Source organism: Rhinopithecus bieti, unplaced genomic scaffold (genome assembly GCF_001698545.2).
Source record: "Rhinopithecus bieti isolate Rb0 unplaced genomic scaffold, ASM169854v2 scaffold_574, whole genome shotgun sequence".
Classification (NCBI taxonomy): Eukaryota; Metazoa; Chordata; class Mammalia; order Primates; family Cercopithecidae; genus Rhinopithecus; species Rhinopithecus bieti.
Window position 1 is genome coordinate 862,351 of NW_016803605.1, and position 26,661 is coordinate 889,011.

At 54.1% G+C, this 26,661-nt stretch overlaps 1 protein-coding gene across 1 annotated transcript in view; it reads right to left on the minus strand.

Moving 5' to 3' along the window:
• Window positions 1-825: 825 nt before the first annotated feature.
• The window catches only part of DHX34 (DExH-box helicase 34), a 41,071-nt gene continuing 15,235 nt past the window's right edge, over window positions 826-26,661 (minus strand). The window contains 13 exon segments of the mRNA XM_017889298.1: window positions 826-1,525; window positions 2,180-2,318; window positions 2,523-2,699; window positions 3,524-3,799; window positions 6,333-6,439; window positions 6,972-7,089; window positions 7,477-7,650; window positions 7,877-8,119; window positions 9,930-10,031; window positions 10,694-10,887; window positions 17,237-17,388; window positions 17,390-17,409; window positions 25,596-25,813. Of these exon segments, the coding sequence (XP_017744787.1) occupies window positions 1,392-1,525; window positions 2,180-2,318; window positions 2,523-2,699; window positions 3,524-3,799; window positions 6,333-6,439; window positions 6,972-7,089; window positions 7,477-7,650; window positions 7,877-8,119; window positions 9,930-10,031; window positions 10,694-10,887; window positions 17,237-17,388; window positions 17,390-17,409; window positions 25,596-25,813 (2,054 nt within the window). The 3' untranslated portion in view covers window positions 826-1,391.

A 26,661-nucleotide genomic window follows, 5' to 3' on the forward strand; every position in this document is an offset into this window, starting at 1 on the left:
TTCCATGTTTGGTAGACGTCACCAATGAGCCCGTCTGAGCCTGTTCTCTTCGTTAACTATGAATTACATTTCCTTAATAGAGTTGTTCCGGTTATCTGTTTCTTCCTGAACGAGCTTTGGGTAGTTTGTGTCTTTCAATAATTTTTTCCATTTCAAATGAGTGGAATTTCTGTGCAGCACGTTGTTTATCGTATTCCCTTCTCCTTTTCGTATCTGTAGGACCTACAGGTTGGTCTCCTTCCATTCCTATGCCATGCCTTCTTTTTCTTTTTCTACTGAGTGATTTTATTGTCGTTTCGTTTTCTTTTTCTGAGATGGAGTCTCGCTCTGGTTGCCCAGGCTGAAGTGCAGTGGCACGATCTTGGCTCACTGCAAGCTCCGCCTCCTGGGTTCTAGCAATTTGCCTGCCTCAGCCTCCCGAGTAGCTGGGATTACAGGCACACGCTGCCATGCCTGGCTAATTTTTTGTATTTTAGTAGAGACCGGGTTTCACCGTGTTGCCCAGGCTGGTCTCAAACTCCTGAGCTCAGGCAATCCACCTGCCTCGGCCTGAATTTTTTTTTTTTTTTTGAGATGGAGTTTCACTCTTGTCGCCCAGGCTGGAGTACAGTGGCGTGAACTCGGCTCACTGCAACTTCTGCCTCCCGGGTTCAAGCGATTCCCCTGCCTCAGCCTCCTGAGTAGCTGGGATTAAAGGTCCCTGCCACCACGTCCAACTAAGTTTTTGTATTTTTAGTAGAGATAGGGTTTCACTATGTTGGCCAGGCTGGTCTCGAACTCCTGACCTCAGGCGATCCACCTGCCTCAGCCTCCCAAAGTGCTGGGATTACAGGCGTGAGCCACTGCGCCCGGTTCAGCCTGTTCTTTTCTTTTTTATTGGGAATGGGTCTTATGGTGCAGCCTGTGATCCCACGTGAACACCAGTGCCCCCAGTCCCCCTGCACAACTCTCAAAGTGACCCAGGTGGATGGGCAAATTCAGGGTCCCCCTACTTCAAGGGGAAGCAGAGACTGAGGATGGACTCAAGAGAGAGTGGCTGCGGAGGTGCTAAGAACCTGCACCTGGAACCAGGAGACATGGGAGGTCCCTGCTGGCTCTAATGCCCCTCCTACCCAGGACCCCTCAGGCAGCACCCTGCAGCAGGAAGAAGGAAAGCTAGACCCTGGGGAGGACTAATGGAGCAGCTGCTGCTTTTTGGATGGGCAGGTGCAGGCTTAACAGTGTGTGTCAGCATGTGAGGCTTTATTCACAATCGACGCTCCAGCCCCTCTGCACTGGGACAGGACCACAGGGCTAAGCCCAGGCTGGGGGTTCAGGCAGGAGTCCTGCCCCTAGTCCTGGGCCGGAAGGCAGGGAGGCTGCAGGGAGCTGGGCAGGGCTCCCGGCCCGGCTCACACGTGCTGCCTCCGGTGACGCAGCACCTCTGTGGGTGTGAACAGGAAGTCCTTCCCGCAGGCCTCACAGTGGTAGGGCCTCTGCAGGACAGACGTCTTCTGGAGGGTCTCGGGGGCAGCTTCCTCAGCCCCTAAGGGAGGAAAAGGAGGAGGCTGTGAGGGGGGTGTTCCAGTGCACATGTCTACCCGCACCCAAATGCCAGGCACTCGTGGGGCTCAGGTTCTCTCCTGGCCTTTGGGGAACTAAGTTTTGCCTCCTCCAGGAAGCCTTCCTGGATTAATAAAATTACACAGGCCTGTCTTTACTCTGCATCCCTGCCAGTGAGAGAGACAAAGAGAAAGATACAAGGAGCAACATGGAGACTGAGAGGCAGACAGAGCCAGCCCTGGGGTGGGGGCACGTGGTTCCGGTGCTGTCTCCCCCACTGAACCCCAGTATGTAGCATCCCTGGGTGACAATAGGGTGGATATGACCAAGGCAGAGACAGCTGCAGGACAGGGAAAAAGAACAAGAGACATAGCCACAGAGAGTCAGAAATGAAGAGACAAAGACAGCAACATAGAGACACCACAGGGGACAGGCAGAAAGAGGTGGCGCTCCAGGCCCTCCCTGCCCTGGGCTCCTGATCTTTAGGACAAAGCCTGTGTGTGGCACCGGCCAGGGCCAGCAGGTGGAGGTCGTCATTCTCAGAGCATCTAGCAAGTGCCCGCACACACAGGAGATCATCATGGGATGGACAGACGGCCGGGCAGAGGTGGCCCGGTCCCCACAGTCCCGTGCTTACCTGGGGGCCCATCCTGTGGGGCCTGAGGGCAAGTGTTCTCGTGGGCGATGCGCTCCAGGGGCGTGAGGGGCGCATGCAGGCCACAGTGGGGGCAGGTCCAGAAGGTTCGGAGACAGTCACTGTACAGGTCCGTGTCACTCTGCGGCAGGCCAGCTGTCAGGGCTGGGCCCCCACCAAGTGCCACCCACCACCCACTGCCCCCCAGGGACCCTTCCCAGAAGCCCTCAGGGCCATGGGCCTCATGTGGGAATCACGTCCCTGGACTAAGGCGAAATGAAGCCGTGGGGTCAGGGGTGGGGTCTTCTTGAAATCCCACCTTCAGGGAAGGAGGGTTCATGCTCACCGTGAGGCAGTTATAGGTGAGGAAGTCGGTAACTGCGTAGCCCCCCTTGGTGGGGTGGGGGGACAGGGTGGAGCTGCCAAAGAGGCCAGGAAGATGGGGGGTGGCTGGGATGGTCTGGGGTCCCACATACAGGTTCTGGGCTTCTAGCCCCGTAAGCCGCCGGAGGCTGTAAGGAATCTAAGGAAGGAGAGACAGGAAATCGAGAGAGACAGGCTCAGGGAGATGCCGCCAAAGCACCTGGATCCAGCTGTGCCTGAAGCCCTCCCTCGGGCTTTGCAGTTACGGAAGCCAAGTGCTTAAGCCAATCACAACTTGGCTGCAGACACGCATGACCAGGGGTTTGTCTAGAATATCCTGATAACCCACCCCCGTCTAAATTGCCTTCCCCAGGCCCCTCTTCTGCCTGTCACTGGTGGGACTTCATTCAGACCTTGAGTCTAACCTTTAAGTCTGGCCGCCTCACCCCTCCTCCTCCTAGCATGTCAGCCTTGGTCCCCTCTCCATGGCTCACTGGGTTCCTGCCCCTTTGTCCTCAAGCCCCTCTACTCCAGGAAGTCAGCCTGAATTGCACCCTTCTCACCCCCACCCACATGAAGTAGAACCAGGAGCAATTTCCGCTCCCCACCTAAGAGTCGGTGGTTGGTTTCAAGTCTGCTCAGTTCAGTTCTTCCCATCCAAAAGCAGACACCTACGGCTTCCCTCTCACACTTTGCCCGTCCTTGACTGTTAGCAAGGGGGGGATCAGCCACGCTTGCAGAATGTGCTTAGTAAACAGGGCAGCAGTGGGTAGCATGGCCTCTGGAACCAGGCTCCTGGGATCAAATCCTGGCTCCACCCAGACCAGTGGAATGACCTTGGGTGAGTGACTGAACCTCTGTGGCCTGAAAACCCCCAAATGTGCCCAGTGGAGTGAATGGGAAGCCAGGCCTTCCCGAGGCCCAAGCCCGGTGGTGGACGCCCCCTCTGGCCACAGGCAGGCACGGCACCCTGGTGGAAGGCACCTTGCATGCTGTGAACTGCAGGAGTTCCTTGCTCAGGGTGGCCACCTCCTTGGGGCTGACTGGCACATCCTGCTCCTCCTCTTCCAGCCGCCGCCGGGCCTGATGCGCCAGCTGCCGGTCCAGGGCACCTTCCCAGCAGGCACGGAGCCGCAGGGAAGCCGCCAGGAGCCGGACAGCACTTTCACTGTCTGTCAGCTGCAGCTCCAGCCAGCCGTCGGCCACCAGGCGGGAGCAGTCACTGTTGGTGTCCAAGGACCGGCTAAAAAGCAGGAGGGACTGGAAGAGAGGGAGCAGAAGACAGGGAGTAGGTGTGAGGGGCAGGGCGATGTTGGAGACAGGCCCTGCCCGGCTGGGCTCCCGCCCACCCACGAGCCCTGTCTATGCGAGGCATCCACCTACCCACCATCTACCCACTGTACCAGGCACCCCTGCGGGTGCTGGGGATACGGCATGAACAAGGCAGCCGCTGAGTCGGGAGGGGGCTGGGGTTGCAGGGTGGCGGGGGGCAGATGGGAGCGTGCTGGCAGAGAGACAGCTGCATTCTCAGGCAGGGTGGCAGAGGGACAGCAGGCACTCAGACACACATGACGTGCAGGGAGGGCCCAGACCCTGAGCACACGCTCCTCTGTGAGGACGGAAGTCAGGGCTGTAATTACCGGTGCTGTGGCTCATAAGCTGTTGGAGAAAATTGTCAGGGCTGGGGCCAGGGCAGAAGAAAGGGCAGGACTGGCCATGTGTGGATGGTTTGGGGGCCTGGGATGGTACAGGAGGGCTCCATATACTGTTCTGCTTGCTTATGTGAATGTCAAGTGTCTCCATCTTCTTTTTATTATTATTATATTTATTTATTTATTTGAGATGAGTCTCGCTCTGTCGCCCAGGCTGGAGTGCAGTGGTGCCATCCTGGCTCACTGCAACCTCTACCTTCCAGGTTCAAGCGATTTTCCTGCCTCAGCGTCCCGAGTCGCTGGGATTACAGGCGTCCACCACCACACTCGGCTAATTTTTGTATTTTTAGTAGAGATGGGGTTTCACCACGTTGGCCAGGCTGGTCCCAAACTCCTGGCCTCAACTGATCCACCCACCTCGGCCTCCCAAAGTGCTGGGATTATAGGCATGAGCCACCATGCCCGGCTTGTTATTTTTTGAGACAGGGTCTCTCTGTCACCCAAGCTGGAGTGCAGTGTCAACAATAACAGCGCACTGCAGCCTCGACCTCCCAGGCTCAAGCGATCCTCCTGCCTCAGCCTCCCAAGTAGCTGGGATTACAGGCACACAACACCACGCCCAGCTAACTTTTTAAAATTTTTTGTAGCGATAGAGTCTCCCTATGTTGCCTAGGCTGCCCTTTGAACTCCTAGGCTCAAACGATCCTCCCACCTCAGCCTCCCAAAGTGCTGGGATTCTAGGTGTGAGCCAGCCAGATTCTCTCAACAAGCAGTCCAGTGCAGGGAGAGAGCACAGCAACTCTGGTAGCAGGTCTGTTCCACTTCCTGCGGTCTGGCTGGTTGCCAACCCTCTGTCCCTCGGCCTGTGTGCTGCCTGCTTTCCCATGCTCACATGAGCACCCGGCATCACCCTTTTGGTTTACCGTCTGCCTCCACCATCCTATCTGAGCCCCATGAGGGTGGGGAGTTTGGTAGACGTTGACCACAGCTGCACCCCCAGCCCCCAGAACACTAACAGCGCCTGGCCCACCAGGCGGGCTGGAGGGAGGTGTGGACATGCACAGAAGTGACTGAGCTGAGCTGGCTTTCGTGGTGCTGTTGGCACAGTGTCAACAAAACCCTGAAGCTCTGGGAGCCCGCAGGTTCCTCTCTTCCCTCCACGTTCTCTGGGACCCAAGCTGGGGAGTGCTGGTAGTGAGCAGGAGGCAGGAGGGGGCAGCGTGACCCGGGAGCTCTGGTTTGGCCACCTGCTCGCTGTGTGACTTAGACAGGTGACGTGTCCCCACCCCTGCCTGAGCTTCAGTCCCCTCTATAAAGGGAGACCTGCAGGACTGCGTGAGGACTCCAAGGCCAGGCCTTGGATCACAGAGACACTCGAGGAGCACTCAGGGCAGGGCAGCGGCTGCCGTGAGGACCATGGCTCTGCTGCCGGCACCCATGCAAGGGCATCCATGATCTGAGTTCGGCCTTAGCCTCCACCCGGGCCGCGCCCTTCCTCTCCCTCCTGGTGACTGCCGGCCCTCCTGGCTGGGACCCTGTCCCAGCTCTGCTCAGAAGTCCCCAGGGTCCTGTCTCCCTCGCCTCTCTGGCTTCATCTCTGCACATCCACCTTGCCAACTGCACGCCAGGCACGTGTCTGCCTCAGAGCCTCTGTGCTGGCCACTCCACTGCTAGGACACTCTGCCCCGAGATCCACACACTCTCCTCTTTGGGTATCTACTTGGGGACACCAGGTGGCCTTATCTTATGCCACACCCTGTGTCCATCCTCACCCCCACCCTACTCTCTATTGCCCAGCACCACCCTCCCACAGGTCGCTCAGGGCGTCACTGTGCTACTGCTATCACTGTCCCCTGCCATGGGAGCCTGGGAGGGCAGGGGCTAGGCTTCTTGCCTGGTTCCCTGCTGCGCCCTTGGCACCTGGCACAGCGCCTGGCACCCAGCAGGCACTCGGCAGGCACTCTGTTGAGCAACTCCATGAATGAGAGAAAAAGCGGCCACAGCAACGGCCCAAGGCGGACGCCTGCGGCCAGCCCAGGCGCCAGGCGGCCCCTCCAAGCCCACGCAGTGCCCCCACCCACCACCCTGGGCAACGCAGCTCTCATATCTGGGCATGGGGGCAGGGTGGGGCAGAGGCCCACCTGGAGGGCAGGGATGCGGACGCAGTTCACCAGGTATGGCTTGTTGGTCTCCAGCAGGGACACAAAGCTGAGGAGCTGGTGTTTGCTGCTCATCTTGTCCTTGTCGTCTGAAAGGTTGAGGAGGACCACTCAGGCCCACCCTGGCCCACCCAGGACCATCAGAGGCCCGCCTGTCCCACCCGGTCAATGTACACATTGGTAAAAAGAATATGCTCACAGCATGGCTTTGGTAGCCTGGCCAAATCTGAATGTGACTCCCAGCATGCAGCCATGTCTGAGCGAGACACCCTTCCATGCACACAGGCGCCGGGGGCCCTCCCCCTGCAGGACCCAGTTGGGAGCTCGCAGCGCCCATAGGACAGGCCCCCTGACCGGTGTTCACTCCCTGGGCACAGCCACACTGGCTCAGGTTGGCTATCACCACCATGGGGAGGGCGAGGCCCAGCAGGGGGGAGTCACCCAAGGCTACCCAGGGAGGCCTGGCCCCAGAACCTCCGCTTCTGCGAGCCCCTGTCAATACCAGCCTGGACCGGTGTGGGAAGGATCACGGGGAGCCCCAGCCAGAGGGGCCCGGGAGTTCACGATATCCCTGCCCCTCACATCCCAGATGGGGGTTCCTTCCACCTGGGCTCACTGTACCTCGGCTTCCATCGCAGCTGCCAGCCTCCGGCTCCTGTGCATGCAGCACCTGGGGGCTGCCAGCAAAGACGCAGGTGGGGTGCAGCACGGCCCCCTGCTTGGCCTGTGTGTGGAAAATCTGTGGAGGATGGAAAGGAAGCACAGGCCCTCCTATCTGCTCTCTCCTCTGCCCAGGACGCCTCTCTTCCATCCTCTGACCCAGGTCCCCTCCTCCAGGAAGCCCTCCTTGACTCCTCCAAATCTGGGGCAGATGCTCCCTGTGGGTTCCTACAGTGCCCTCGGCTCCCCAAGCCCTGCCCACTCTGGGTTGTCTGGGGACAGGTCTGTCCTCCCACTGGGCTGTGAGGCCCATGGGGACAGAACCAGGGTTGTTTCAGTCACCCATGGTCCTCCAACAGCTCCTGGGGGCAGGTGGGCGGGGGTGAGGGCCTCAGGGCACTCAGGACAGGCACTCAGGTTCGTGTGTTGGAGGATGAAACATAGGATGGGGCAGAACAGGCCCCACCTGGTCTGAGTCCTTTCGGCTGCTGTTGAAGGCGTCAGGGACAGCCAGCTGTGGGTACAGGCCCCGGCCCAGCACCAGCTTCAGCAGAGCCAGCTGCTCGCGGCTCAGGTCCTGGGCTGAGGTGGCAGCAGCCTGCAGCTGCGCCAGGTCATGCCGGAGCTTGAACTTCACATCCTGGGGGGGACACAGGAGGTAGAGTCTTAGGGGACCTGAGGGGCTGCTACTGTGATCCGCAGACCCCCAGGCGCTGCAGATACCTGGGGCCAAGCACCGCCCATGGAAACCCGGCTCCTGAAATGAGGACAGGGCCATGGTTCCTGGGACCCCCCAGGAGAGGTCAAGACCCACCTTGGTAAACCCCACTCACCTACCCCCATACCCCACAGCCCATGGCACCCACCTGGATGTCCACGCCATCGCCAGCCCCTGGGGGGGCTGGGCCAGCCCGGTCCTCGTCGCTGGAGCCGCCGTCCTGCTCCTCCTGCAGCCGCAGCACCTTGCGCCTGCGCCCCGCGCCCTCCTCGTGCTGGCGTTTCAGCTGGTGCAGGGCCCGGCGCTCCCGGCGCTGCTGCAGCCGACTGTAGCTGTCCGCCACCTGTGTGGCCTGGGCCCCAGTCATCAGCCCGTGGTCCTCCAACAGCTCCTGGGGGCAGGTGGGCAGAGGTGAGGGCCTCAGGGCAGGCTCAGTGGGCTCTGGACTCATATGGAAATGGGGACCCTCCCGGTGGCAGGGCTGCTAGTGCCCAAAGGGGGCTGAATGAGGACAGCCCCTCGCGTGGTGCTGGGCGCGGATTGCTGCTCCAGCGGGAGAGCTGTCCTCACTGTCAGCAGAGGGAACACTGGGGCCAGGGGCAGGAGGAGGCAGGCAGGGGCGCCTAGTGCCTTCTCCAAAAGCTGGCTCCAGGCTCTGGTGACTACCCCACCTGCCCCTCTGGTCTGGGGCAGGGGGCATATACTGGATATCCAGATGCCCCCCAGGGAGCCCTGCTTTCCCACACAGCCCTGGTGGGCGTCCTGCATTAGCGCTTCTGAGTGTAGCCCTGGGGCATCTGGGAACTTGGTGGGAATGCCAAGTCCTGGGCCTCATTCCAGAACGACCAAGTGGAGAGTGGAGGGGGCTGGGCGGGGCTGGGCATCTGGACTCAACAGACCCTCCAGCTGACTGTGACCCATAAAATCAGAGACCCCTGCCCTCCCCATGCCCTCCCCGTGCCCACACCTTGTCAACACTCCTCAAGTGACCCGATTTGGTTGGACCCTCTGTTTCCTGCTGAGCCCTGACCGATGGAGGACACAGGAGATTGTGTGTGCATGTGTATGTGTGTGTCTGTGTGTTTGCATGTGTGTGTGCAAAGGGCTCACACTTTCCATTAGATTCTCAAAGCACCTGGGGACCAGTGAAGCCTGAACACTGCTCTAGCAGCCAGAGATCTCAGGACCAATGCTGAGAGCAGTCAGGGCATCTGTGGTCCCCAACACTGGGACCCCAGAAATTGCACAGGAGGCGTCGGCTGGGTGACTGCCCATTCTGGGCCTCAGCTTGCCCATCTCCAACCAAAGAGAACGGGTTACACCAGGAACTCTTTTATTCTATCCTCAATCCATGGACACAACCACGGAAAAGGGCCTAACAGCAGGTCTTTCTGCACTCGGAGAACAGCCATGAAACAAGCTGTGGAACTGTGTGGGCACAGGAGAAACCCAAATCTTTTTTTTTTGAGATGGAGTTTCCCTCTTTTTGCCCAGGCTGGAGTGCAATGGCTCAATCTTGGCTCACCACAACCTCTGCCTCCTGGGTTCAAGCGACTCTCCTGCCTCAGTCTCCCAAGTAGCTGGGATTACAGGCGTGCACCACCAAGCCTGGCTGATTTTTGTATTTTTAGTAGAGACGGGGTTTCATCATGTTGTCTAGGATGGTCATGATCTGACCTCGTGATCCACCTGCCTCAACCTCCCAAAGTGCTGGGATTACAGGCGTGAACCACCGCGCCCGGCCGACATGTGCTATTTTTATCCTCTCTCTTTTTCTAGGGGAAGCTGAGGCCCAGAGACAAGCAACAACATGCCTGGGGCCACGCTGTCAGAAATGGCAGAGCCAGGTTCATGGCTGGGGTGTCTGGCTCCAGATGTGCCAGCCCCAACCACAACCACAGGCTGCCTCCAGCACCATGCCCATGCAGCCAGCTCAGCATCCCCGGTCGGGAGGGCGAGCTCTTCCCAAGGATGCTGCATGTCCACTGACTCCATCCACCCCTCCAGGAAGCCCTCCTGGATTTCTGCTCCCTTTGCCCTGCCCGGCTGCCCCAACGCCTGGTCATCAGGTGGTGGGGGAGGTAGGTGCAGGGTGGGACTCTCGTCTGACTGCTGTCCGGGAAGGGCAGGCAGTGTTCTGGAGTGTGCTTGCATGCGTCTGCCTGGGCGGGGCCAGCCTTACCCCTCCTCCCGAGCCTTACCTTGAACTGGCGCCGAAGGTTGGCCATCTCGTACAGCCGATGCTCCTCTATGCCCCGGCGGCGGCACCACTTGCGAGAGTTTCTGCTTCGTTCAGATTTTACCTGAGGGGAGGAGCAGACGCCAGGGTGTCAGGGCCCAGCCAGCTCAGGGAGGGAGGGGCTGACCCAGCACCCAGAACCCCAACACGAGCATCCCTCAGGGACACCTGCTCTCCTGCTTCCAGGTCTCAGCCCCAGTACCCCCTCCTATGGGAAGCCCTCCAAGACTACCCACATACTGGGTTCGACGCCCCTCTGGGCTCTCCCAGCCCCTTGGACTCCCCATTCCAGCCCTCTCTGGGTTGTCACTGTCACATCAGTGGTCTGTCTCCCTGCACTGGGCTGTGAGCCCCAGGAGGGCAGGGCCAGGGTAGTTTGGGCACTGATGGATCCTCAGCAGTACGGTACAGGGCCAGCGTTAGGGTGAGGACTCAGGGGACATATACTGGATATCCAGATGCCCCCCAAGGAGCCTGGACTTTCTCCAGATGGCACAGGTTTTCATCAGTGCTCCAGAAACCCAGGCTCCTCTCTGCCCCGGGCCTGGGCATGTGCTGTCTCGAGCCAAGGGCATGGATGGTGGAGACGTGGCCCTCCCCAGGCAGGCCCAGTCTGTGGAGGGCTCAGTGGTCCTCCCAGGGTAGGACACGAGGAGGAGCCACAGCCACAGAAGGCCTTGGCCCTGAGCAGGGTGACAGACAGAGGGGCCCCACCACCAGCCTCACCTGCACCCAGGCGTTGAAGACGTTGAAGAGCGTGAAGGGGTCACCCTGGTCACTCTCCAGCGGCCGCCGTGCTGCCGCGCACTCTGGGCTGCTCTGGGCATTGCGGGTGAAGGGCGACTGGACGCTGAGCGCGGCCGCGATGGTGAGCACAGGCTCCACCAGGCTGAACATGGAGCCCAGGATCAGCATCTTCCCTGGAGCGGAGACACGGGGCTGAGGCTCCTGGGTGCCAGGACAGGCGCAGCCCTCACCCCTTGGGGCCCCGGCCCGCCCTTCCGCCTGCCCTCCTGCTCCCACCCCCTCCATCTTGCCCACTATGGGCCTCGTGACCCAGATGGACAGATTCAAACCCACGCGCTGTGCTTTCTGCTCACGTGGCCGTGGGCAAGGGCCTCGGTTTCCCCATCTGTAGGTTGGAGATGGCCAGTGCCTGCCTCCTCGGACACACAGGAGACACTGTCTAAGTGCTGGCTACTCCTGTCACCAAGTTCCCCGCTCTGCTATTTACAACCCACTCCCCCAGCGCTCCGACGCTTCCCTGGCTTGGTCTTTGCTTTAGGAGCTCATTTTGACCCATCGTGGTGGACGTCTCTCCTCCGCGCTAGAGTGTGACCCCTAAGTGAGTCCCTCTCTGCCCTGGCACAGGCACGCAGTGACTCCTGTGCCTATCACAGGATGAAGCTTCTCCTGCTACCTTTGTTTAAGTCAAGGTGGAGGTGGAAGAGGAAGAGGGAATAGAAGGCAGAGGAGAGATGGAGAAAGATGGGGCAGGGGCTAGGAGAGGCAGGGAAAGGGGAGGAAGGGCAGAGGGGAGGCCATGGAGAGAAAAGTGGCAGGAACCATCTCCCAGGGTGGCCGAAGAGCTGGTGAACACGGTCTCCATCTGTGAGTGCTCCACAGCGGACATCTAGACATCCCCTGGTTCTGGGTGCCCAAGCTGATGCTGGACTTCCAGGGACTCCCTTGCCCTCCTGTCCTGTGGCTAGTGGTCTGTGTCATGTGTCTGACCCGCCCCCACTCTTTCCCTTTGCTGACTTTCCACAGTGACTGTCACAAAACTGGACTCAAGCAGATCACCTGAGGTCAGGAATTCGAGAGCAGGCTGGCCACCATGGTGAAAACCCGTCTCTACTAAAAATACAAAAATTAGCTAGGCATGGTGGTGGGTGCCTATAATCCCAGCTCCTTGGGAGGCTGAGGCGGGAGAAGTGCTTGAACCCAGGAGGTGGAGGATACAGTGAGCAGAGATAGCACCACTGCATCCCAGCCTGGGTGACAAGAGTAAAACTCCATCTCAAAAAAAAAAAAAAAAAAAAAACCAAGGCCAGGTGTGGTGGCTCACGCCTGTAATCCCAGCACTTTGGGAGGCCGAGGTGGGTGGATCACCTGAGGCCAGGAGTTCGAGACCAGCCTGGCAAACCTGGTGAAACTCTGGCTCTACTAAAAATACAACAATTAGCTGGGTGTGGTGGTGGGCACCTGTAATCCCAGCTACTTGGGAGGCTGAGGCAAGAGAATCACTTGAACCCTGGAGGCGGAGGTTGCAGTAAGCTGAGATCGTGCCATTACACTCTAGCCCGAGTGACAGAGCAAGACTCCATCTCAGAAACCAACCAACTAAACAACAACAAAAAAGCTGGCCTCATAAAACAAAGGTGGCCGTAAAGCAGGGCTCGGGGCTGTACTGTGCAGGCCCCTGTCCTATTCCAGGATGCCCCAGCTCTGTCACCAGGGACAAATGGCCCCACCTCGCTGTGCCGCTGCCTCCCCATCTGTAAACGGGGGAACAACAGCATTAGCCCTCCTCAGGCCGCCAAGAGGCTGGTTTGTGTTTCACCCTGTGAAGCATTCAGAACTCCACCTGGCACAGAGGACGCCCAGCACAGGGTCATCCGTGCCTCCTGGTTCCCACTGTGACCCTGAGCAGCAATTCTCTGAGCCTTGTTTTCCCCACAGGGAAAGCGGGGCACCTGCCCCCAGCCCTCAGGGAGATAATGTGTGTGAGGCACTTAGCATCACCTCCAATCAAAGCCAGGCTTCCCCCAGGCTCTCAGGAGCCTCCTGGGCCCAGCCTCAGTTTCTCCACCTGCACACTGGGGGCGATCAGAGGCCCTGCCCTCAGCAGGTAAGGATGAAATCATGGAAAGTCCACAGAGCCTTTCCCCGGCACACAGCAAGCGCTCACAGAACATTCTTCTGCTTCTCAGCTCAGATTCTCCCTGCTCTAGCCCTGTTCCTTCCAAAACAAAAATGAGGCCGGGCACAGTGGCTCACACCTGTAATCCCAGCACTTAGGAAGGCCGAGGCTGGCTGATCACTTGAGGTCAGGAGTTCAAGACCAGCCTGGCCAACATGGTGAAACCCCGTTTCTACTAAAAATACAAAAATTAACTGGGTGTGGTGGCACATGCCTATAATCCAAGCTACTCAGGAGGCTGAGGTGGGAGGATCACTTGAACCCGGGAGGTGGAGGTTGCAGTGAGCCAAGATCACGCCACTGCACTCCAACCTGGAGGGCAGAGTGAGACTCCATCTCAAAACAAATAAATAAATAAAAATAAATAAAACAAAAATGAACCATCTTCTCAGCCCGGGCAGCCCTCCGAGTCCAGCGGATCCAGCCTCCTGCCCACACTGAAGCCCACTGTGCTGCAAGGATGGGGGGCTTTAATGGTGTTAACACACACAGGGGTGGTCCTGCCATGGTGGGCCGCAGGCTGCTGGAAATACAAAGTCTTGAGTCACGAAAATCGGGCAAGATGAACAAGCCTCAGTCAGCGTGCTCCCCAGGCGGGGTGAGCATGACTCAGGAATGAGGGAGAGGAAGAGTTTTGACATCCTTGAGTCCGCAAGACAGGGGCGCAGGGCAGAGCTGGGGACACGCTGTGCAGAGGACAGAGGTGGGAGGGGTCTGAGCTGTGGAAAAGCTAGGACTTCTTTGTGTTTGGGGGATCTTGGGTACCCCACCTGCCTGTGCCTCCCAAGGGAGGCCCTGTGATTACCCCAAGTGCTGGGGAATTCAAGCGAGAGAGCCTGTCTTTCTTGTCGCTCACGCAGGGGCACTTTGCGTCACATTCTCTGAAACAGCCTTGCAAGCCAGACACCACAGGCCACCCCCAGCCTCTAGTGGTGTCATCTGCAGCATCAGGTAAGTGCCTTGAGACACTGATGGCGCGCCACAGGATGGCCACAAGAACGACAGGATCAGAGGGTCTGCTGGCCCTAAATCCCTCAAGATTAACGCCCTATTCCTGGTGACACATAGCATGGGGACGAGGAGCACCACATCTGCTTGTGACTGGCTACTGAAGACCTGAGATCAGGAGGGCCGGGAACTGAAAATGGTCTCCATCGACCTCTGTGGACCTGGCCTTTCTAGATCCTCACAGAACTGCCAGGTCAGCTGATGAATTTTCTGACCACCTTCAGTCACGTATAACCCAGCGCCACTTAAACACTTCCCATCTAATTCAAAGCTCCTCACCTGACCCAGGGCCAGAGGGACAGCTGTTCCCTCCCCTCCTTCGGTCCTCTGCCCAGGTGTCACCGTTCAGTGAGGCCTCCCAGGACAGCCGCATAACACTGCTCCCAGCCCTCACTGTGCCCACCGCGCCCTGCATCCACCCGAGCAGAAACCAGCCGCTGACATTCCGAGTTTCATTCATTTATCTGCCCCTGTCCATAATATGCTCTGTTACATGTGAGCTCCGTGAGGGCAGGAGTTTTGTTTTATTCACTGTCATATCTCTGGCATCTAGAACTGGACCTGACACACAGCAGGTGCTCAAAAATTATTTAATGAATGGGCCAGGCGCTGTGACTCATGCCTATAATCCCAGCACTTTGAGAGGCCGAGGTGGGGCAGATCACTTGAAGTCAGGAGTTCAAGGCCAGCCTGGCCAACATGGTAAAACCTTGTCTCTACTGAAAAAACAAATATTGCCCGGGCACGGTGGCTCACGCCTGTAATCCCAGCACTTTGGGAGGCTGAGGTGGGCAGATCACTTGAGGTCAGGAGTTCGAGGAGCCTGGCCAACAGGATGAAAGCCCATCTCTACTAAAAACACAAAAATTAGCCAGGCATGGTGGTGTGAGCCTGTAATCTTAGTTACTCAGGAAGCTGAGGCAGGAGAATTGCTTGAACCCAGGAGGTGGCAGTGAGCTGAGATCATACCACTGCACTCCAGCCTAGGCAACAGAGCAAAAACTGTCTCAAAACAAAACAAAACAAAAATTAGCCAGGTATGGTGGCGGGCGCCTACAGTTGCAGCTACTTGGGAGACTGAGGCAGGAGAATTGCTTGAATCCAGGAGGCAGAGGCTGCAATGAGCTGGGATCGCACCGTTGCACTCCAGCCTGGGCGACAGAGTGAGACTCTGTCTCAAAAAAAATATATATATATATATATATATACACACACACACACACACACACACATACACACACACACACACATATATATATATATTTAATAGGCCGGGCATGGTGGCTCAAGCCTGTAATCACAGCACTTTGGGAGGCCAAGGCGGGCAGATCACCTGAGGTCAGGAGTTTGAGACCAGCCTGACCAATATAGAGAAACCCCATCTCTACTAAAAATACAAAATTAGCCAGGTGTGGTGGCGNTCAAAACAAAACAAAACAAAAATTAGCCAGGTATGGTGGCGGGCGCCTACAGTTGCAGCTACTTGGGAGACTGAGGCAGGAGAATTGCTTGAATCCAGGAGGCAGAGGCTGCAATGAGCTGGGATCGCACCGTTGCACTCCAGCCTGGGCGACAGAGTGAGACTCTGTCTCAAAAAAAATATATATATATATATATATATACACACACACACACACACACACACATACACACACACACACACATATATATATATATTTAATAGGCCGGGCATGGTGGCTCAAGCCTGTAATCACAGCACTTTGGGAGGCCAAGGCGGGCAGATCACCTGAGGTCAGGAGTTTGAGACCAGCCTGACCAATATAGAGAAACCCCATCTCTACTAAAAATACAAAATTAGCCAGGTGTGGTGGCGCAAGCCTGTAATCCCAGCTACTTGGGAGGCTGAGGCAGGAGAACTGCTTGAACTCAAGAGGCAGAGGTTGCAGTGAGCCGGCATGGCACCATTGCACTCCAGCTTGGGTAACAAGAGTAAAACTCAGTCTCAGAAAAAGAAAAAAAAAAAGTATTTAATGAATGAATGATGGGACTATTGGTTAATATCTCCCGCCTTCTCCCTCTCACTCCATTGCAGCCGCACCAGGCTCCTCACTGTTCCCGCAGCAGCAGGCATGTGCCCCCCACAGGGCTTCTGCACTGGCTGTTCCTACTGCCTGAACGCCCTCAAGCTACATCTGCACTGTCCAATATGGCCGCCTCTGGCCACACATGGCTACTGAGCAGTTGAACATGGCTGGTCCAAGCCAAGATTTCCAAGACTCTGTATGGTAAAAAATAACATAACATCTTGCAAAAAATGTTTATATTGATTATGTTAAAATTATGATGTTTTAGGTATATTAAGTTAAATCAGCTATTTTATCAAAATGAATCTCACCTGTTTCTTTTTGCTTTTTTGTTTTGTTTTTTGAAATGGAGTCTTGCTCTGCTGCCCAGGCTGGATTACAATGGCATGGTCTCGGCTCACTGCAACCTCTGCCTCCCAGGTTCAAGCGATTCTCCTGCCTCAGCCTCCCAAGTGGCTGCGATTACAGGCACATGCCACCACACCCAGCTAATTTTGTATTTTAGTAGAGACAGGGTTTCACCATGTTGGCCAGGCTGGTCTCAAACTGCTGACCTCGTGATCCACCCACCTCAGCCTCCCAAAGTGCTGGGATTACAGGCGTGAGCCACTGTGCCCAGCCTGTTTTTGCTTTTTTAATGTAGCTACTGGGAAGTTTTAAATTACATACAGGGCTCACATTCTATTTTTATATTTCTTTTCCTTTTTTTTTTTTTTTTTTTGTAGAAACCAGGGTTTTGCTATGTTGCCCAAGCTGGTCTCAAACTCCTAGGCTTAAGCAATCCACCTGTCTCAGCCTCCCAAAGTGCTGGGATTACAGGTGTGGGCCACTGTGCCAGCCATGTTTCTCTACTTCTGCTGGCAAGCATGTTCTAGTATTTGCATGGCTCCTAGCCCTCATCTCCGTTTCTCTGCACAGATGTTACCTTCCCCGTGAGGTCTGCCTTATACCTGAGGCCTGTATTATAAACTGCAACTCCCCATTCCCCAACCCCGTTGTTTCTTCTCTCCAGAACACTAAGCACCATCTGATCTACTATACCTTTTCCTTATTGTCCTAATTTATTGCTGGTTTTCTTCACCAAAGTGTCAGCTCCCTGAGGCTAGAGATTTGTGTCTGTTCTGTCCACAGCTATATGCCCAGCACCTAGAACAGTGCCTGGCCCAGTGAAGAGTGAATAAATGAACTGGACCCAGGGAAGAAACAGACTTGCCCCCAGGTCACTCAGAGAGTTAGCTGTGCCCACACCCGCTCCTGGTGCCCTGCGTGATCACGAAGGGGATGGGTACTCACCAATCACAACGTCCACAGGCAGCTGGGCCAGCAGGGACCCAATGGGCGTGAGGGCCTCTGAGCTGTCCAGGGCCCCCTGGTCCCGGAGGTAGAGGATGGCAGTCTCCAGGCTGGCTGGTGGTGGGGGCTCGATGAAGGGGAAGGTTCGGGGTCCCCACGCTCATGCTCTTCATCTAGAATGAGAAGAAAAACCCCCAAGATTGGGAAACACAAGAGCCACTGTGCAGCATAGGGGGGCTCAGGGATCACAAACTCATGACATTTTGAAATTCCCAGTGTCGGCGGGCATAGTGGCTCATGCCTGTAATCCCAACACTTTGGGAGGCCAAGACGAGTGGATCATTTGAGGTCAGGAGTTCGAGACCATCCTGGCCAACATGGTGAAACTCTGTCTCTACTAAAAATGTAAAAATTAGTGGTGGTGTGCGCCTGTAATCCCAGCTACTCAGGAGGCTGAGGCAGGAGAATCGCTTGAACCCAGGAGGCGGAGATTGCAGTAAGCCGAGATCGGGCCTCTGCACTGCACTCCAACCTGGCAACACATCAAGACTTCAACTCAAATTCCCAGTGTCAGCCAGGCACAGTGGCTCACACCTGCAATCCCAGCACTTTAGGAGGCCATGGCAGGTGGATCACTTGAAGTCAGGAGTTTGAGACCACCCTGGCCAACATGGTGAAACCCTGTCTCTACTAAAAATACAAAAATTAGCTGGGTGTGGTGGCGGGCACCTGTAATCTCAACTACTTGGGAGGCTGAGGCAGAAGAATTGCTTGAACCTGGAGGGCGGAGGTTGCAGTGAGCAGAGATTTCACCACTGCACTCCAGCCTGGGCCACAGAGTGAGATTCCATCTCAAAAATAACATAACATAACATAACGTAACATTCCCGATGTCAAGATCCATTATACAGAGGCAGGCAAGGAGGGCTGCTGTCTCTGTGTCTGTCTCCCTAGCACATCTTCCCCCAGACCCTGACCATGGACGAGAGGCACATGACCTGAGCTGGACCAATCAGAATCCTTCCCTGAGACTGGAGCCAGGAAGAGCATTCCCAGCATCCTCTCTGGTTGTGGCCAGGATGGAAGCCTATCTTATTAACCCAGAACTGCTGTGACTTTTGACTTTGTCCATTGTTTGGAAATGGGCCCATCTACAGCAGATGGAGAAATTCTTGGATTGTTCCTAAGTTAGACATACTGCCTCACGAATGCACAAAATGGTAAGATCCCCCTTTCTGCTTACAATTGTTGCAGTTGTATTTCTCTCACTTGCAACCAAAAGAATCCCAATTAATGCAGTGGCCCAGGCAGGCAGCAGGTGGCGGGAGAATTAAGTGACAGTATATGTCCACCCCGGAGCCTGGCGTGGCATACGTAAGCAAACAGCACCTCTCTGGTGACTGGAAGGAGAGGCTGGCAAGGCAGCTCATGTGATGGCCAGAGAGTAAGAAGGAAGCCCAGAGAGCCTGTTTGCCTGGCTTTGATCCGAGGGCACTAGAAGTTCTGGCGTCCACCTGCAAGCAGCTGCTGCTCCTTCCTCCCTGCTGACCAAGCCTTGATGTTGTGTAGGAGTTTACCCAATAATCATTTAAAAACCTTTATAGACCAGGCACGGTAGCTCACGCCTGTAATCCCAACACCCTGGAAGGCCAAGGCAGGCAGGTCATCTGAGGTCAGAAGTTCAAGACCAGCCTGGCCAACATGGTGAAACTAAAATATAAAATTATAAATATAAAAATCCTAATAATATAAACATAAAAAATACTAAAAATATAAAAATTAGTTGGGCCTGGTGGCACCCATCTGTGGTCCCAACTACTCGGGAGGCCGAGGCAGGAGAACCACTTGAGCCTGGGAGGTAGAGGTTGCAGTGAGCCGAGATCACACCACTGCACTTCAGCATGGGTGACAGAATGAGACTCACTCTCAAAAATAAATAAATAAATAAATAACCTTTACATTAGCAGCTCTAATTTAAAGAGGCAGGGGGCAGGGCAGGGGTTTTTTTAAATTCTGCAGGTGTTTCTAGTATGCAGCTAGGGCTGAGACACTGCTCTGATCAACTCAGGCAATGCCACAACCCTAGACAATTGCTGGCCATAGGGTGAACATATGTGACCTGGTTCTGCTGACAAGAGAGGATGAGAGACTGGCCAGAGGCTTCTAGAAAATGTTCCCGTGGTCTCAAAAATTAGACCCACGAGAAGGGCAGTTCCTTGCTTCTGCCTCTGGACAGTAAAGAAGGAAGAAGTGACACCCACTGTGCCTGGGGCCAGTGGCCACTCACGAAGCAGGCTCTGATGCCTGGTGGCCTCGGATGGAGCCCTGACTCCACTACTTGCCAGCTGTGTGACCTGGGGCAATATTTTCTCTCTCTGTGCATCCTTCTTCTGGTCGAAAAATTAAGATAAGACAACCTACCCCATGGACTTTGTTTTTTTATGAGACAGGGTCTTGCTCTATCACTCAGGCTGGAGTGCAATGATGCAATCAAGGCTCACTGCAGCCTCGACCTCCTGGGCTCAAGTGATCCTCCTGCCTCAGCCTCCTGCATGGGATCACAGGTGTGTGCCACCGCACTGGGCTAATTTTTAAATTTTTTGTACAGTCAGGGCCTCACCGTGTTGCCTAGGCTGGTCTCGACCTCCTGGCCTCAAGCAATCCTCCTGCCTCAGCCTCCCAAAGTGCTGGGATAACAGGCATGAGCCACTCATTGTTGCCGCGGGAAGTCAGGGACCCCAAACGGAGAGACTGGCTGAAGCCGTGGCAGAAGAACATAAATTGTGAAGATTTCATGGACTAATAAATATTAGTTCCCAAAATTAATACTTTTATAATTTCTTACACCTGTCTTTACTGTAATCTCTGAACATAAATTGTGAAGATTTCATGGACACTTATTACTTCCCCAGTGAATATCCTTGTGATTTCCTATGCCTGCCTTTACTTAATCTCCTAATCCCGTCATCTTCTTTGTAAACTGAGGAGGATGAATGTCACCTCAGGACACTGTAATGATTGTGTCAACTGCACAAATTGTTTGTAGAACATGTATGTTTGAATAATATGAAATCTGGGCATCTTAAAAAAAAGAACAGGATAACAGCGATGTTCAGGGAACAAGAGAGGTAACTTTGAACTGGCCGCTGGTGAGCCGGACGGAACAGAGCTATATTTCTCCTCTTTCAAAAGCAAATAGGAGAAATATCGCTGAATTCTTTTTCTCAGCAAGGAATATCCCTGAGAAAGAGAATGCGCCCTGAAGGTACGCTTATAGACGGCCCCTTTTAAGGAGTGCAGTCGTCTTTTATGGTCGTAGCCGAAGGGATGAAATAAGCCCTGGTTTCCTGTAGCGCTCCCAGGCTTATTAGGTGGAGGAAAATTCCCGCCTAATAAATTTTGGTCAGACAGGTTGTCTGCTCTCAAACCCCATTTCCTGATAAGATGTTATCAATGACAATGCGTGCCCAAAACTTCATTAGCAATTTTAATTTCTCCCCATCCTGTGGTCCTGTGATCTCACCCTGCCTGCATTTGCTTTGTGATACTTTATTACCTTGTGAAGTATGTGATCTCTGTGACCCACACCCTATTTGTGCACTCCCTCCCCTTTTGAAAATCGCTAATAAAAACTTGCTGGTTTTACGGCGTGGGGAACATCACGGATCCTGTCAACGTGTGATGTCTCCCCCGGACACCCAGCTTTACATTTCTCTCTCGTGCTCTTTCCCTTTACTTCTCAACCCAGCCGAGACACTTAGGAAATAGAAAAGAACCCACATTAAACGTCGGGAGCGGGTTCTCCCGATAATTGTGCCTGGCAGCACCAGTATTTTTTTAAAAAAAGATGAAATCAAACAGAATAGAAAATAGTGTGCACCTCCTGCAGGAAGGCCACTGGTTTGTGCTACACCTGCACATGAGCCTGTGGCAGACACCATCAGCTGCTCCCAACTTTCCTTTTTCTTTCGTTCCTGAGCACAAGGACTACACTTTCCAGCCTCCTTCATGGTTGGGCATGGCCACAAGACTGAGGACTGACCGGGAGTGGTGAGGTCAAGGCACATGCGCCATTTGCAGGCTGGACCCGCAAACTCTCCTGTACTCACTTCCCATGCCCTTGACCCTTTGGCTGGCTGGACACACATGCAGGAAAAGCCCCTGGGGAAATGATAGAGCCACAGGAGGGAAGGAGCCTGGGTCCCTGAATAAAGAAAATTGCCTGCCAAGCTGGAAACCACCATTCCACTGTTGGCCATTCGTGACCGTGTGTATTTGTCATGGCAGTCTAACCTATGCTAAATTAACAAATGAGGTACAAATCATGACATAAAATGTATTGAGAAACCCTGGTTTTAAAAGCCCTTTCCTGCTAGGTTTCCTGTTACAGCTGAAAGCATTCTGATTGAGTCACTGGTTCTTCCTTTGACCCTATAGAAATTTTTTTTTTTTTTTTCAGATGGAGTCTTGTTCTATTGCCCAGGCTGGAGTGCAGTGGCGTGATCTCGGCTCACCGCAACCTCCACCTTCCGGGTTCAAGCAATTCTTCTGCCTCAGCCTCCCAAGTAGCCAGGATTACAGGCGCCCACCACCACACCCAGCTAATTTTTTGTATTTTTAGTAGAGACTGGTTTCACCATGTTGGTCATGCTGGTCTCAAACTCCTGACATCAAGTGATCCACCTGCCTTGGCCTCCCAAAGTGCTGGGATTACAGGTGTGAGCCACCGTGCCCAGGTGACCCTGTGGATTTAAGGAACAATTCTCCCCTCAACAAGGGTTTTCACATTCCCCTCAGTGGCTTGGCTAGCCCTATCCTTCCTGACCCTGACACTCTGGAATTGTGTAAATGCTTCCTGGCTGGCCGGGCACAATGGCTCATGCCTATAATCCCAGTATTTTAGAAGGACAAGGTGGGAAGATCGCTTGAGCTCAGGAGTATGAGACTAGCCTGGGCAACATAGCAAGACCTGATCTCTACTAAAAATTTAAAAAGTTAGGCTGAGCACAGCGGCTGATGCCTATAATCCCAGCACTTTGGGAGGCCAAGGCAGGTGGATCACGAGGTAAGGAGAGTGAGACCATCCTGGCTAACACAGTGAAACGCTGTCTCTACTAAAAAAAAAAAAAAAATACAAAAAATTAGCTGGGCGTGGTGGCGCGCGCCTGTAGTCCCAGCCACTTGGGAGGCTGAGGCAGAAGAATCACTTGAACCCGTGAGGCAGAGGTTGCAGTGAGCCAAGATTGTGCCACTGCACTCTAGCCTGGGTGACAGAGGAAGACTCTCTCTCTAAAATAAATAAATAAATAAAAATTTAAAAGTTAGCCAGGCATGGTGGTATGTGCCTGTGGTCCCAGCTACTTGGGACGTGGAGGTAGGAGGATCATTTGAGCCTGTAAGGTGGAGGCTGCAGTGAGCCGTGATCACAGCACTGCACTCTAGCCTGAGTGACAGAGTGAGACCCTATCTTAAAATAAAATAAAATAAAATTTAAAAGGCCTCCCAGCTTCCTCCCTGTGCCAGCAGTCAGCATATAGTCCCATTTCTGCCCGTGCCTCACCTGCAGCACCAAGGAGTCCAGGGCCACCCTCCGAATTTCCGGGACCGGGTAGGGGGCGAAGGCATCATAGTCCGATTCAGCATAGAGGCGGAAGCAGACTCCGGGACCCGTGCGGCCTGCCCGGCCCTTCCGNATTTCATGGACACTTATTACTTCCCCAGTGAATATCCTTGTGATTTCCTATGCCTGCCTTTACTTAATCTCCTAATCCCGTCATCTTCTTTGTAAACTGAGGAGGATGAATGTCACCTCAGGACACTGTAATGATTGTGTCAACTGCACAAATTGTTTGTAGAACATGTATGTTTGAATAATATGAAATCTGGGCATCTTAAAAAAAAGAACAGGATAACAGCGATGTTCAGGGAACAAGAGAGGTAACTTTGAACTGGCCGCTGGTGAGCCGGACGGAACAGAGCTATATTTCTCCTCTTTCAAAAGCAAATAGGAGAAATATCGCTGAATTCTTTTCTCAGCAAGGAATATCCCTGAGAAAGAGAATGCGCCCTGAAGGTACGCTTATAGACGGCCCCTTTTAAGGAGTGCAGTCGTCTTTTATGGTCGTAGCCGAAGGGATGAAATAAGCCCTGGTTTCCTGTAGCGCTCCCAGGCTTATTAGGTGGAGGAAAATTCCCGCCTAATAAATTTTGGTCAGACAGGTTGTCTGCTCTCAAACCCCATTTCCTGATAAGATGTTATCAATGACAATGCGTGCCCAAAACTTCATTAGCAATTTTAATTTCTCCCCATCCTGTGGTCCTGTGATCTCACCCTGCCTGCATTTGCTTTGTGATACTTTATTACCTTGTGAAGTATGTGATCTCTGTGACCCACACCCTATTTGTGCACTCCCTCCCCTTTTGAAAATCGCTAATAAAACTTGCTGGTTTTACGGCGTGGGGAACATCACGGATCCTGTCAACGTGTGATGTCTCCCCGGACACCCAGCTTTACATTTCTCTCTCGTGCTCTTTCCCTTTACTTCTCAACCCAGCCGAGACACTTAGGAAATAGAAAAGAACCCACATTAAACGTCGGGAGCGGGTTCTCCCGATAATTGTGCCTGGCAGCACCAGTATTTTTTTAAAAAAAGATGAAATCAAACAGAATAGAAAATAGTGTGCACCTCCTGCAGGAAGGCCACTGGTTTGTGCTACACCTGCACATGAGCCTGTGGCAGACACCATCAGCTGCTCCCAACTTTCCTTTTCTTTCGTTCCTGAGCACAAGGACTACACTTTCCAGCCTCCTTCATGGTTGGGCATGGCCACAAGACTGAGGACTGACCGGGAGTGGTGAGGTCAAGGCACATGCGCCATTTGCAGGCTGGACCCGCAAACTCTCCTGTACTCACTTCCCATGCCCTTGACCCTTTGGCTGGCTGGACACACATGCAGGAAAAGCCCCTGGGGAAATGATAGAGCCACAGGAGGGAAGGAGCCTGGGTCCCTGAATAAAGAAAATTGCCTGCCAAGCTGGAAACCACCATTCCACTGTTGGCCATTCGTGACCGTGTGTATTTGTCATGGCAGTCTAACCTATGCTAAATTAACAAATGAGGTACAAATCATGACATAAAATGTATTGAGAAACCCTGGTTTTAAAAGCCCTTTCCTGCTAGGTTTCCTGTTACAGCTGAAAGCATTCTGATTGAGTCACTGGTTCTTCCTTTGACCCTATAGAAATTTTTTTTTTTTTTTCAGATGGAGTCTTGTTCTATTGCCCAGGCTGGAGTGCAGTGGCGTGATCTCGGCTCACCGCAACCTCCACCTTCCGGGTTCAAGCAATTCTTCTGCCTCAGCCTCCCAAGTAGCCAGGATTACAGGCGCCCACCACCACACCCAGCTAATTTTTTGTATTTTAGTAGAGACTGGTTTCACCATGTTGGTCATGCTGGTCTCAAACTCCTGACATCAAGTGATCCACCTGCCTTGGCCTCCCAAAGTGCTGGGATTACAGGTGTGAGCCACCGTGCCCAGGTGACCCTGTGGATTTAAGGAACAATTCTCCCCTCAACAAGGGTTTTCACATTCCCCTCAGTGGCTTGGCTAGCCCTATCCTTCCTGACCCTGACACTCTGGAATTGTGTAAATGCTTCCTGGCTGGCCGGGCACAATGGCTCATGCCTATAATCCCAGTATTTTAGAAGGACAAGGTGGGAAGATCGCTTGAGCTCAGGAGTATGAGACTAGCCTGGGCAACATAGCAAGACCTGATCTCTACTAAAATTTAAAAGTTAGGCTGAGCACAGCGGCTGATGCCTATAATCCCAGCACTTTGGGAGGCCAAGGCAGGTGGATCACGAGGTAAGGAGAGTGAGACCATCCTGGCTAACACAGTGAAACGCTGTCTCTACTAAAAAAAAAAAAAAATACAAAAAATTAGCTGGGCGTGGTGGCGCGCGCCTGTAGTCCCAGCCACTTGGGAGGCTGAGGCAGAAGAATCACTTGAACCCGTGAGGCAGAGGTTGCAGTGAGCCAAGATTGTGCCACTGCACTCTAGCCTGGGTGACAGAGGAAGACTCTCTCTCTAAAATAAATAAATAAATAAAATTTAAAAGTTAGCCAGGCATGGTGGTATGTGCCTGTGGTCCCAGCTACTTGGGACGTGGAGGTAGGAGGATCATTTGAGCCTGTAAGGTGGAGGCTGCAGTGAGCCGTGATCACAGCACTGCACTCTAGCCTGAGTGACAGAGTGAGACCCTATCTTAAAATAAAATAAAATAAAATTTAAAAGGCCTCCCAGCTTCCTCCCTGTGCCAGCAGTCAGCATATAGTCCCATTTCTGCCCGTGCCTCACCTGCAGCACCAAGGAGTCCAGGGCCACCCTCCGAATTTCCGGGACCGGGTAGGGGGCGAAGGCATCATAGTCCGATTCAGCATAGAGGCGGAAGCAGACTCCGGGACCCGTGCGGCCTGCCCGGCCCTTCCGCTGCTCTGCGCTGGCCTGACTGATCCAGAACTCCTGCAGCCGCTGCAGCTTGGCCTGCGGGTCGTAGCTCATCTCCTTCACCTTCCCTGGATGGGAGCAATGAGGAAAGGGAGTCTGTGTGTGGCAGCCACGTGCGGTCGGCCACACGCCTGGCTCTAGCCACTCGCCAACACCCTCACTCCTTTATTCTATTAATGATAACCGAGGGCTTATTCTGAGTCCAACTCTGACATTTTATTTATTCTTTCATTTCCTCACTTACACATCTTTTTTTTTTTTTTTTTGAGACAGGGTCTCATTGTCTCCCAGGCTGGAGTGCAGTGGTTCAATTACAGCTCACTGCAGCCTCAACCTCCCAGGCTCAAGTGATGATCCTCCTAGCTCAGCCTCCCGAATAGCTGGTACTAAAGGGGCACGCCACCATGCCCAGCTAATTTTTTGTAGAGATGGGGTTTCACATGCTGATCTCAAATTCCTGGGCTCAAGCAATCTGCCTCCCTTAGCCTCCCACAGTGATGGGGTTACAGGCATGGGCCACTGCACCCAGCCTTTCACTCACACATCTTTTCATTTATTTTCCCAAGTCTTTGTTTCTTCAGAGGTTCATTTATCCAATCAATACTTATTAAGCACCTACTATGTACTAGGCACTGCAGTAGGCACTAGGGGAAGAGCAATGAGCTAAACAAAGGCCCCAGTCTCACGGGATTGAACAGAGCACTGTATTTCCTCCAGTGGCAAAAAAACCTTTTTTCACATTTTCTTTCTTTTTTTTTTTTTGAGACGGAGTTTCGCTCTTATTGCCCGGGCTGGAGTGCAGTGGTGCAATCTCGCTCACTCTGCCTCCCAAGTTCAAGCGATTCTCCTGCCTCAGCCTCCTGAGTAGCTGGGATTACAGGAACCCACCACCATGCCCAGGTCATTTTTTTTTTTT